The sequence below is a fragment of the Procambarus clarkii genome, chromosome 26 (assembly GCF_040958095.1).
Source record: "Procambarus clarkii isolate CNS0578487 chromosome 26, FALCON_Pclarkii_2.0, whole genome shotgun sequence".
Classification (NCBI taxonomy): Eukaryota; Metazoa; Arthropoda; class Malacostraca; order Decapoda; family Cambaridae; genus Procambarus; species Procambarus clarkii.
In genome coordinates, this window is record NC_091175.1 from 26,226,872 (window position 1) to 26,240,469 (window position 13,598).

At 48.0% G+C, this 13,598-nt stretch overlaps 1 protein-coding gene across 1 annotated transcript; it reads left to right on the forward strand.

Annotated features, from left to right (window-relative positions):
• The first annotated feature begins 227 nt into the window (after positions 1-227).
• LOC123756941 (fap1 adhesin-like) lies at positions 228-2,738 on the forward strand. The gene is made up of 2 exons (XM_069331571.1): positions 228-1,326; positions 1,372-2,738. Exons 1-2 carry the CDS (start codon positions 228-230, stop codon positions 2,736-2,738), a joined length of 2,466 nt encoding a protein of 821 aa, XP_069187672.1.
• The last annotated feature ends 10,860 nt before the right edge of the window (positions 2,739-13,598 follow it).

The following is a 13,598-nucleotide window of genomic DNA, read 5'->3' on the forward strand; positions in this document are numbered from 1 at the left end:
TCATCACACACCACCTACAGGTCATCACACCACCTACAGGTCATCACACACCACCTACAGGTCATCACACACCACCTACAGGTCATCACACCACCTACAGGTCATCACCCACCACCTACATGTCATTACACACCACCTACAGGTCATCACCCACCACCTACAGGTCATCACACCACCTACAGGTCGTGTGTGAGTGTTCCCACACTGTGTACCAATCAACACACACTATGTCAGTGTTCCAGCAACAAGTCAACAAGTCCAGGAATAAGTCAACAAGTCTAGGAACAAGTCAACAAGTCAACAAGTCCAGCAACAAGTCAACAAGTCCAGCAACAAGTCAACAAGTCCAGCAACAAGTCAACAAGTTCAGGAACAAGTCAACAAGTCAACAAGTCCAGGAACAAGTCAACAAGTCAGCAACAAGTCAACAAGTCCAGCAACAAGTCAACAAGTCAACAAGTCCAGCAACAAGTCAACAAGTCCAGGAGCAAGTCAACAAGTCCAGCAACAAGTCAACAAGTCCAGGAACAAGTCAAGAAGTCAGCAACAAGTCAACAAGTCCAGGAACAAGTCAACAAGTCAGCAACAAGTCAACAAGTCCAGCAACAAGTCAACAAGTCCAGGAACAAGTCAACAAGTCCAGCAACAAGTCAACAAGTCCAGGAACAAGTCAAGAAGTCAGCAACAAGTCAACAAGTCCAGCAACAAGTCAACAAGTCAGCAACAAGTCAACAAGTCCAGCAACAAGTCAACAAGTCCAGGAACAAGTCAACAAGTCCAGCAACAAGTCAACAAGTCCAGGAACAAGTCAAGAAGTCAGCAACAAGTCAACAAGTCCAGCAACAAGTCAACAAGTCCAGCAACAAGTCAACAAGTCCAGGAACAAGTCAAGAAGTCAGCAACAAGTCAACAAGTCCAGCAACAAGTCAACAAGTCCAGGAACAAGTCAAGAAGTCAGCAACAAGTCAACAAGTCAACAAGTCCAGGAACAAGTCAAGAAGTCAGCAACAAGTCAACAAGTCCAGCAACAAGTCAACAAGTCAGCAACAAGTCAACAAGTCCAGGAACAAGTCAACAAGTCCATCAACAAGTCAACAAGTCCAGGAACAAGTCAAGAAGTCAGCAACAAGTCAGTAAGTCCAGCAACAAGTCCAATAACAAGTCAACAAGTCCAGGAGCAAGTCAAGAAGTCAGCAACAAGTCAACAAGTCCAGCAACAAGTCAACAAGTCAGCAACAAGTCAACAAGTCCAGCAACAAGTCAACAAGTCCAGGAACAAGTCAACAAGTCAGCAACAAGTCAACAAGTCCAGGAACAAGTCAAGAAGTTAGCAACAAGTCAACAAGTCCAGCAACAAGTCAACAAGTCCAGCAACAAGTCAACAAGTCCAGGAACAAGTCAAGAAGTCAGCAACAAGTCAACAAGTCCAGCAACAAGTCAACAAGTCAAGGAACAAGTCAAGAAGTCAGCAACAAGTCAACAAGTCCAGGAACAAGTCAAGAAGTCAGCAACAAGTCAACAAGTCCAGCAACAAGTCAACAAGTCCAGGAACAAGTCAACAAGTCAGCAACAAGTCAACAAGTCCAGCAACAAGTCAACAAGTCCAGGAACAAGTCAACAAGTCAGCAACAAGTCAACAAGTCCAGCAACAAGTCAACAAGTCCAGGAACAAGTCAACAAGTCAGCAACAAGTCAACAAGTCCAGGAACAAGTCAACAAGTCAGCAACAAGTCAACAAGTCCAGCAACAAGTCAACAAGTCAGCAACAAGTCAACAAGTCCAGCAACAAGTCAACAAGTCCAGGAACAAGTCAACAAGTCAGCAACACGTCAACAAGTCCAGCAACAAGTCAACAAGTCCAGGAACAAGTCAAGAAGTCAGCAACAAGTCAACAAGTCCAGCAACAAGTCAACAAGTCCAGGAACAAGTCTAGAAGTCAGCAACAAGTCAACAAGTCCAGCAACAAGTCAACAAGTCCAGGAACAAGTCAACAAGTCAGCAACAAGTCAACAAGTCCAGCAACAAGTCAACAAGTCCAGGAACAAGTCAAGAAGTTAGCAACAAGTCAACAAGTCCAGCAACAAGTCAACAAGTCCAGGAACAAGTCAACAAGTCAGCAACAAGTCAACAAGTCCAGCAACAAGTCAACAAGTCCAGGAACAAGTCAACAAGTCAGCAACAAGTCAACAAGTCCAGCAACAAGTCAACAAGTCCAGCAACAAGTCAACAAGTCAGCAACAAGTCAACAAGTCCAGGAACAAGTCAACAAGTCCATCAACAAGTCAACAAGTCCAGGAACAAGTCAAGAAGTCAGCAACAAGTCAACAAGTCCAGCAACAAGTCAACAAGTCCAGGAACAAGTCAACAAGTCCAGGAACAAGTCAACAAGTCAACAAGTCCAGCAACAAGTCAACAAGTCCAGGAACAAGTCAACAAGTCAGCAACAAGTCAACAAGTCCAGCAACAAGTCAACAAGTCCAGGAACAAGTCAACAAGTCCAGCAACAAGTCAACAAGTCCAGCAACAAGTCAACAAGTCCAGCAACAAGTCCAGGAACAAGTCAACAAGTCCAGCAACAAGTCAACAAGTCCAGGAACAAGTCAATAAGTCCAGCAACAAGTCAACAAGTCCAGGAACAAGTCAACAAGTCCAGCAACAAGTCAACAGTCCAGGAACAAGTCAGTTCCCAACCCACGCCCCAATTTAACATTAATAAACAACACTCTGTAAGAGTTTAGTGTCTAAATAAATTTTAGATGAAACTTCAAAGACAAGAAAACACAGTTGTTCGTCATTAATGAAATCAAAGCATTTCAAATATCATAACTACTATGGCCTGTCAGCCTTGAAGGTTGACCTCCACAGCTACTTGAAGCCTTCAACTGTTGCAACACATTGATGGGAAAAGTTTGAACACAAAATGAAAGGAACGACACATTTACATCTCTATTTATTATTCAAGTGTTGATCATTATTTTCTTGAATAGAAATTTGAAATTTGAGTGAAAAGCACTGTATAAAAGTTCCATTTGCTTTCGAGAATTTCTCAGTCTATCGTAATATGACATGGAAACACTTGAGGAAACAAATGACTTACTCCATCTCACATGCAACATTTAGAATTATACAAAAATGAACTTTGTCCTCAAATTTGAATCATTATTTCTAACAAACATAGACTCTCAGATGAGTGTCGTGTTGAAGTCTCCTCATATGACAAGTTACAAATGTATCCAGTTTCATCGTGCACGCTGGCCTGGGCATGTACCAGAGTCAGGAACCAACTCAGTGTTGCAGGCGAGGTGCATGTTGCAATGTCATCATTTGACCCAAAGTGGGTTAAAACAACAGGTACAACAGCCGTCCCCACCACCTACACACGGACGTCCTCAGCCAATGATGGTGACATGGCACTGAGTCAACGTTGAAAACGTTGATTAAAACATTGATTAAAACGTTGAAAACATTTATTAAAACGTTTAAAACGTTGATTAAAACGTTGAAAACATTGATTAAAACGTTTAAAACGTTGATTAAAACGTTTAAAACGTTAAAAACTTTTATTAAAACGTTGCCCGAACATGTTTTACACAATGGGCCTGAACAGGTCTTGCAATATTGAATATTATCAAGATTATATTATTATGAAATAATTTATTTATTAGATGAGTGATTAGTTACAAAGTCTTTCCTTAAATTAATGCAACACATCTGCACTAATGAGTCCAAAGCCTCAACTAAGCTTACCTGTTATTTTGTTTCTATTGTAGGTCAGACAGTTTCAGACCAAACACAGGAACAGCGTGGTGAGGGTTATCTTATCTTGAGGTTATCTTGAGATGATTTCTGGGCTTAGCGTCCCCGCGGTCCGGTCCTCAACCAGGCCTCCTTTTTGTTACACACCCCCAGGAAGCAGCCCGAAGCAGCTGTCTAACTCCCAAGTACCTATTTATCGCTACGTGAACAGATTATCACAAATTTCCCATTTAATAACTCTTCCTATTTACCTAATTCATCCCAGAAGACATTCATTCATTCATTCATTCATTCATTCATTCATTCATTCATTCATTCATTCATTCATTCATTCATTCTTTCATTCATTCATTCATTCATTCATTCATTCATTCATTCATTCTTTCTTTCTTTCTTTCTTTCTTTCTTTCTTTCTTTCTTTCTTTCTTTCTTTCTTTCATTCATTCATTCATTCATTCATTCATTCATTCATTCATTCATTCATTCTTTCATTCTTTCATTCATTCATTCATTCATTCATTCATTCATTCATTCTTTCTTTCTTTCTTTCTTTCTTTCTTTCTTTCTTTCTTTCTTTCTTTCTTTCTTTCATTCATTCATTCATTCATTCATTCATTCATTCATTCATTCATTCTTTCATTCTTTCATTCATTCATTCATTCATTCATTCATTCATTCATTCATTCTTTCTTTCTTTCTTTCTTTCTTTCTTTCTTTCTTTCTTTCTTTCTTTCATTCATTCATTCATTCATTCATTCATTCATTCATTCATTCAGAAATCCTGACCCAATTTGGCAGCTCTATTTCTCAAATACAGTAGAAGAGGTTCTAAATATATATGACCATAACTCTTGATAAAGCTGTATTTTACATAATTACAGCTTCGTGGTTGACCAAGATGTATTACAGACACTCCTGTAATCAAACTATCTTTATGGTTTGTTATTACAGTCTTACTGAACATGGAATTTCATATATATCTGAATTAATTATCAGAACTGGAAGATAAACTGTTCAATTACACCGTTTGTATCTTTGTTGGATCCCGCTGCCCCCTTGTGCTGGAGCTTAGATGGTTCCCTCTTTGTCATCCATCACAGTCTGGTTACTCATCACATCCATCAGCAGCCCTCATCACTATCACTCTACATCTCTTATACACTTTCTCTGTCTCCTTCATCATCCCCGCCTCACAATCATCATACTCCTCTATGTTCTTCGCCATCCCCGCCTCACAATCATCATACTCCTCTACTTTCTTCACCATCCCCGCCTCACAATCATCATACTCCTCTACTTTCTTCACTATCCCCGCCTCACAATCATCATACTCTACATTCTTCACTATCCCCGCCTCACAATCATCATACTCCTCTACTTTCTTCACTATCCCCGCCTCACAATCATCATACTCCTCTACTTTCTTCACTATCCCCGCCTCACAATCATCATACTCCTCTACTTTCTTCACCATCCCCGCCTCACAACCATCATACTCCTCTACTTTCTTCACTATCCCCGCCTCACAATCATCATACTCCTCTACTCTCTTCACCATCCCCGCCTCACAATCATCATACTCCTCTATGTTCTTCACCATCCCCACCTCACAATCATCATACTTCTCTACTTTCTTCACTATCCCCGCCTCACAAACTCCACCTTCTCTTCAGTCTCCTTACACTTGTATTCCTCTTACCTAACCACTTGGACGGTAGAGCGACGGTCTCGCTTCATGCAGGTCGGCGTTCAATCCCCGACCGTCCACCAAGCGGTTGGGCACCATTCCTTTCCCCCGTCCCATCCCAAAATCCTTATCCTGACCCCTTCCAAGGGCTATATAGTCGTAATGCCTTGGCGCTTTCTCCTGATACTTCCCTCCCCTTGTATTCCTCGTCTGTCTTGGCTTCTCTTCCTTCCTCCCCCTCTTCTTCCCCTCCTCCTCAATCCATCCCTCGCTTCTCACCATCTTCCTCTCCATATGCATCTTAATTCCGTCTTTAGTTCCTCTTATATTTTAATATCTCATTTTCCTGTTTTCCTTCCATCACTTCCTCATGCACACTGTTCCCCCCCTGTTTCCCACCTTTCATTCTCTTCTGCTGCACCTTTTTCCCCTCTTCTGTGTGTCCCCTTCACTCCGCCATCTCACACTTCCTTTTCCAATCTATGAGATGAGGAGGTGTGGTGCTGTAAGGAGGAAGAATGAGGAAGTTACTAATCACGGGCTTATTCCTACTCCGGTAGGAATAAGCTCCGGTAGGAATAGGCTCCGGTAGGAATAGGCTCCGGTAGGAATAGGCTCCGGTAGGAATAGGCTCCGGTAGAAATAGGCTCCGGTAGGAATAGGCTCCGGTAGGAATAGGCTCCGGTAGAAATAGGCTCCGGTAGGAATAGGCTCCGGTAGGAATAGGCTCCGGTAGGAATAGGCTCCGGTAGGAATAGGCTCCGGTAGGAATAGGCTCCGGTAGGAATAGGCTCCGGTAGGAATAGGCTCCGGTAGGAATAGGCTCCGGTAGAAATAGGCTCCGGTAGGAATAGGCTCCGGTAGGAATAGGCTCCGGTAGAAATAGGCTCCGGTAGGAATAGGCTCCGGTAGGAATAGGCTCCGGTAGGAATAGGCTCCGGTAGGAATAGGCTCCGGTAGGAATAGGCTCCGGTAGGAATAGGCTCCGGTAGGAATAGGCTCCGGTAGAAATAGGCTCCGGTAGGAATAGGCTCCGGTAGGAATAGGCTCCGGTAGGAATAGGCTCCGGTAGGAATAGGCTCCGGTAGGAATAGGCTCCGGTAGAAATAGGCTCCGGTAGGAATAGGCTCCGGTAGGAATAGGCTCCGGTAGGAATAGGCTCCGGTAGGAATAGGCTCCGGTAGGAATAGGCTCCGGTAGGAATAGGCTCCGGTAGGAATAGGCTCCGGTAGGAATAGGCTCCGGTAGAAATAGGCTCCGGTAGGAATAGGCTCCGGTAGGAATAGGCTCCGGTAGGAATAGGCTCCGGTAGGAATAGGCTCCGGTAGGAATAGGCTCCGGTAGAAATAGGCTCCGGTAGGAATAGGCTCCGGTAGGAATAGGCTCCGGTATGAATAGGCTCCGGTAGGAATAGGCTCCGGTAGAAATAGGCTCCGGTAGGAATAGGCTCCGGTAGGAATAGGCTCCGGTAGAAATAGGCTCCGGTAGGAATAGGCTCCGGTAGAAATAGGCTCCGGTAGGAATAGGCTCCGGTAGGAATAGGCTCCGGTAGGAATAGGCTCCGGTAGAAATAGGCTCCGGTAGGAATAGGCTCCGGTAGGAATAGGCTCCGGTAGGAATAAGATAGGTGACATTTGCTGAACGTTCTACAAGGGAGCAGCACCAACTGCTCCGAGGATGAGCAAACTTTTTATTCATGGAGATTTCATCCACAGGAAAATAGGATAGAAAATAAGTAATCAATATCTTGCTTTGATGAAGGCGTATTCAGCCGAAAACGCGTTCAGCATTCTCTCATTTTTCAAATGTGGTTTGTCAGCAAGTTGAGTACAATCATTGGAAAGTATGTAAAGTCAAACTTTCCGACACTTTTAGCACGACACGTGAAGTTGGAAATGTCAGCAGAAGCACTGATTGACCCGACCATTCAGACTAAGCCTTATCCTGTTGCTGGAGGTACCTGGCCCTGAGACAAGCCTCACAAAATTCAACCAGAACTAAAGACTTGGTAAATACTAGCATTTGATTATATAGAAGAAGTAAAAATACAGGGAGAGATAGATATCTCAGCATACAGGGAGAGATAGATATCTCAGCATACAGGGAGAGATAGATATCTCAGCATACAGGGAAAGATAGATATCTCAGCATACAGGGAAAGATAGATATCTCAGCATACAGGGAAAGATAGATATCTCAGCATACAGGGAGAGATAGATATCTCAGCATACAGGGAGAGATAGATATCTCAGCATACAGGAAGAGATAGATATCTCAGCATACAGGGAGAGATAGATATCTCAGCATACAGGGAAAGATAGATATCTCAGCATACAGGAAGAGATAGATATCTCAGCATACAGGGAGAGATAGATATCTCAGCATACAGGAAGAGATAGATATCTCAGCATACAGGAAGAGATAGATATCTCAGCATACAGGAAGAGATAGATATCTCAGCATACAGGGAGAGATAGATATCTCAGCATACAGGGAAAGATAGATATCTCAGCATACAGGGAGAGATAGATATCTCAGCATACAGGAAGAGATAGATATCTCAGCATACAGGGAGAGATAGATATCTCAGCATACAGGAAGAGATAGATATCTCAGTATACTGAAAAATCAGAGGCACAATGAACTGTGCTGTCAAGAAATTCTCAGAAGCTGAACGCTGATTATATCCAATACTCAGGAACCAGACCTAAGAGTACAACACGGGTCAATGGCTCCGGGTTCGATCCCCGGTGAAGGCGGAGACAAATAGTCAAAATGTTTCTTTCACCCTGATTGTAATATCTCAGTCGCGCACCCCGCTACTATCACTGAACTACCCGTGCAATCTCCGCTCTTTCTATGGTAATAACGGATGCTCTACCGATCCTGTAAGATGTTAACACTCGGGCCGTCATACGAGGACGTAAACCAGTAGACAGAGGAGAGAGGGAGAGAGAGAGAGAGAGAGAGAGAGAGAGAGAGAGAGAGAGAGAGAGAGAGAGAGAGAGAGAGAGAGAGAAGGAGAGAGAGAGAGAGAGAGAGAGAGAGAGAGAGAGAGAGAGAGAGAGAGAGAGAGAGAGAGAGAGAGAGAGAGAGAGAAGGAGAGAGAGAGAGAGAGAGAGAGAGAGAGAGAGAGAGAGAGAGAGAGAGAGAGAGAGAGAGAGAGAGAGAGAGAGAGAGAGAGGGGGAGAGAGAGAGGGGGAGAGAGAGAGAGAGAGAGAGAGAGAGAGAGAGAGAGAGAGAGAGAGAGAGAGAGAGAGAGAGAGAGAGAGAGAGAGAGAGAGAGAGGAAGAGTGAGGCAGAACGAGGACGAGAGCAAGAGAGGGAGAACGAGAGCAAATGAGGGCGAGGGAGAGTGAGACGCTAGTGAGAGAGAGTGAGGCAGAACGAGGACGAGAGCAAGAGAGGGAGAACGAGAGCAAATGAGGGCGAGGGAGAGTGAGACGCTAGTGAGAGAGAGTGAGACAGAAAGATAGAGATAATCGTAGTCACAACCTATAGTATGAGTTACCGAGTGACGCTGCCACCACCCTGAGTTACCGGACAGGGGACCGGAGTGAGAGTCGTAGGTCTTGCAGATGGAATAACCTACCAGGACAGGTGTAGGGGACAACTGAACGGTACAAGGATCCTGGCCTGACACTCGAATAATCCTGACCACTTGGGAACTATAGTGTACACCAGAATAAGGCGGGACACACCCAATACTAACACCTCAACACGGGACGGACGGGGGGAGGAGTACTGGATAATTACGGACACTAGGTCACTAGGACAGCGGGGACGGTATGCCCAATATTATTAACACAAGGAACCATTAATACACATTTACTAACACTTGATAATATATGACTTTATTTGAAATAATTAATTAGACACTTCCCTAACTAATTCCTACCAGAGGCAAAGAGAGCCGTACTTGTATGATGTTTACTGTTTTGGAGATGATGTTCCCTCCCTAAGTCCACTCACACCGTCCTACTCGGCTGCCCCTACTCTACTGTTCCTCTTCCATGATCGCCTGCTCCTCAGCTAAACATGAGGGTTTGCATTTGATGTGGAGGAGTTAATCACTGAAGATTATCATGACGGCATCAACTCTGACCTCCTGGTGACTCGGTGACCGTTGACCCGTCCTCCTGGTTAACTTGTACAGAGGTGTAACTTTTCCATTGTCTGCCGCCGCCTGACTGGCGCCGCTCCTGTGGCTTCTTCATGATGTTATGATGTTCATGTTGTACTACTGTGTACTGCTCTCTTCTTACATGATGCCCCTGTTACCTAGCAGTAAATAGGTACCTGGGAGTTAGACAGCTGCTACGGGCTGCTTCCTGGGATGTGTCACAAAAAGGAGGCCTGGTCGAGGAGCGGGCCGCGGGGACGCTAAGCCCCGAAATCATCTCAAGATAACCTCAAGATAACCTCAAGATGCCACAGAGATGGGCTGTGGAGCTGTGAAGAGCTGGGGACGACCAAAACTACTGCAACAGAAAAGAGGGAATTATATATAATCGGAAGAGAAACAGAAGCATTGTAACAACAAAACTGCGGGCTCGCCATAGCCCGTGCTACTTGGAACTTTTTGTTCAAGGTAGAGAATCTTTAACAACATCATCCAGGGCTAAAAAACAGTCATGTTTTTGTAACATAACAATTTACATACCTCGAAAATCAAAGTTTTTTCTCTTAGTTATCCCTAGAAGTTTCAATTAAAATCCAGATTTTCAGACTAATTTAACATCCCATGCAAAATGTTGGCCGATGATTTGCAAGCATTAATTTGCGTTCTTTATTGGTATGATAAAGAAGGACATAATAGCTGTTTACGCATGACGCCTCGTTAAAGCAGGGAGCAGTCAGGAAACATGACGCCTCGTTAAAGCAGGGAGCAGTCAGGAAACATGACGCCTCGTTAAAGCAGGGAGCAGTGAGGAAACATGACGCCTCGTTAAAGCAGGGAGCAGTCAGGAAACATGACGCCTCGTTAAAGCAGGGAGCAGTCAGGAAACATGACGCCTCGTTAAAGCAGGGAGCAGTCAGGAAACATGACGCCTCGTTAAAGCAGGGAGCAGTCAGGAAACAACTGCTTCTCGTTTCCTGTTAGGCGTATGTACCTTTCTTACCCCGATAGAAAGGTACGATGGATTTTCTGCTTAGTCTCTCCTTTGTATTTTCAGAAAACGTGCGTTTGTTGACAGTCTCTGCTGCTGGCCTCTGCTGGTGGCCTCTGCTGGTGGCTTCAGTGGCCTCTGCTGCTGGCCTCTGCTGGTGGCCTCTGCTGGTGGCCTCTGCTGGTGGCTTCAGTGGCCTCTGCTGCTGGCCTCTGCTGGTGGCCTCTGCTGGCCTCTGCTGCTGGCTTCAGTGGCCTCTGCTGCTGGCCTCTGCTGGTGGCCTCTGCTGGCCTCTGCTGCTGGCCTCTGCTGGTGGCTTCAGTGGCCTTTGCTGCCGGCCTCTGCTGGTGGCCTCTGCTGGTGGCTTCAGTGGCCTCTGCTGCTGGCCTCTGCTGCTGGCCTCTGCTGGTGGCTTCAGTGGCCTCTGCTGCTGGCCTCTGCTGGTGGCCTCTGCTGGCCTCTGCTGCTGGCCTCTGCTGGTGGCTTCAGTGGCCTCTGCTGCTGGCCTCTGCTGGTGGCCTCTGCTGGCCTCTGCTGCTGGCCTCTGCTGGTGGCTTCAGTGGCCTCTGCTGCTGGCCTCTGTTGGTGGCTTCAGTGGCCTCTGCTGCCGGCCTCTGCTGGTGGCCTCTGCTGGCCTCTGCTGGCCTCTGCTGCTGGCCTCTGCTGGCCTCTGCTGCTGGCCTCTGCTGGTGGCTTCAGTGGCCTCTGCTGCTGGCCTCTGCTGGTGGCTTCAGTGGCCTCTGCTGCTGGCTTCAGTGGCCTCTGCTGCTGGCCTCTGCTGGTGGCTTCAGTGGCCTCTGCTGCTGGCTTCAGTGGCCTCTGCTGGTGGCTTCAGTGGCCTCTGCTGGTGGCTTCAGTGGCCTCTGCTGCTGGCCTCTGCTGGTGGCTTCAGTGGCCTCTGGTGCTGGCCTCTGCTGGTGGCTTCAGTGGCCTCTGCTGCTGGCCTCTGCTGCTGGCTTCAGTGGCCTCTGCTGCTGGCCTCTGCTGGTGGCTTCAGTGGCCTCTGCTGCTGGCTTCAGTGGCCTCTGCTGCTGGCTTCAGTGGCCTCTGCTGCTGGCCTCTGCTGCTGGCTTCAGTGGCCTCTGCTGCTGGCCTCTGCTGGTGGCTTCAGTGGCCTCTGCTGGTGACTTCAGTGGCCTCTGCTGCTGGCCTCTGCTGGTGGCTTCAGTGGCCTCTGCTGCTGGCCTCTGCTGGTGGCTTCAGTGGCCTCTGCTGGTGGCTTCAGTGGCCTCTGCTGGTGGCTTCAGTGGCCTCTGCTGCTGGCCTCTGCTGGTGGCTTCAGTGGCCTCTGCTGGTGGCCTCTGCTGGTGGCTTCAGTGGCCTCTGCTGGTGGCTTCAGTGGCCTCTGCTGCTGGCCTCTGCTGGTGGCTTCAGTGGCCTCTGCTGCTGGCCTCTGCTGGTGGCTTCAGTGGCCTCTGCTGCTGGCCTCTGCTGGTGGCTTCAGTGGCCTCTGGTGCTGGCCTCTGCTGCTGGCCTCTGCTGGTGGCTTCAGTGGCCTCTGGTGCTGGCCTCTGCTGGTGGTTTCAGTGGCCTCTGCTGCTGGCCTCTGCTGCTGGCTTCAGTGGCCTCTGCTGCTGGCCTCTGCTGGTGGCTTCAGTGGCCTCTGCTGCTGGCTTCAGTGGCCTCTGCTGCTGGCTTCAGTGGCCTCTGCTGCTGGCCTCTGCTGCTGGCTTCAGTGGCCTCTGCTGCTGGCCTCTGCTGCTGGCTTCAGTGGCCTCTGCTGCTGGCCTCTGCTGCTGGCTTCAGTGGCCTCTGCTGCTGGCCTCTGCTGGTGGCTTCAGTGGCCTCTGCTGGTGACTTCAGTGGCCTCTGCTGCTGGCCTCTGCTGGTGGCTTCAGTGGCCTCTGCTGCTGGCCTCTGCTGGTGGCTTCAGTGGCCTCTGCTGGTGGCTTCAGTGGCCTCTGCTGGTGGCTTCAGTGGCCTCTGCTGCTGGCCTCTGCTGGTGGCTTCAGTGGCCTCTGCTGGTGGCCTCTGCTGGTGGCTTCAGTGGCCTCTGCTGGTGGCTTCAGTGGCCTCTGCTGCTGGCCTCTGCTGGTGGCTTCAGTGGCCTCTGCTGCTGGCCTCTGCTGGTGGCTTCAGTGGCCTCTGCTGCTGGCCTCTGCTGGTGGCTTCAGTGGCCTCTGGTGCTGGCCTCTGCTGGTGGCTTCAGTGGCCTCTGCTGCTGGCCTCTGCTGGTGGCTTCAGTGGCCTCTGCTGCTGGCTTCAGTGGCCTCTGCTGCTGGCTTCAGTGGCCTCTGCTGCTGGCCTCTGCTGCTGGCTTCAGTGGCCTCTGCTGCTGGCCTCTGCTGCTGGCTTCAGTGGCCTCTGCTGCTGGCCTCTGCTGCTGGCTTCAGTGGCCTCTGCTGCTGGCCTCTGCTGGTGGCTTCAGTGGCCTCTGCTGGTGACTTCAGTGGCCTCTGCTGCTGGCCTCTGCTGGTGGCTTCAGTGGCCTCTGCTGCTGGCCTCTGCTGGTGGCTTCAGTGGCCTCTGCTGGTGGCTTCAGTGGCCTCTGCTGGTGGCTTCAGTGGCCTCTGCTGGTGGCTTCAGTGGCCTTTGCTGGTGGCCTCTGCTGGTGGCTTCAGTGGCCTCTGCTGCTGGCCTCTGCTGGTGGCTTCAGTGGCCTCTGCTGGTGGCCTCTGCTGGTGGCTTCAGTGGCCTCTGCTGGTGGCTTCAGTGGCCTCTGCTGGTGGCTTCAGTGGCCTCAGTCGTCTCTGCTGGTGGCCAAAGTGGCCACAGTGGCCTCCGTAGGTGAATGAAAGAAGGTTTACTTCACAGAGTACAGCCGTATACACCGGCCAGTCAGAAGATATACACCGTGATTTAGTAGCGACAAATTGTACAAAGCAGGATAATTGTATCCCAGCAGGATAGCTATTGTCCGTCCACAATACCTCTGTGATTGTAGTGGTTGCAACAATACCAAAGTTAAGTCGAGCAAGCATGATTGTTAAACATATTGGACTTTTTGGGAAAACACTTTCAAAACTATAATTAATTTAGAGTGGATACTTATTGTTTTATTTATAATTAAATGCACACTTGACCTTTTTAATAAACAAAATATT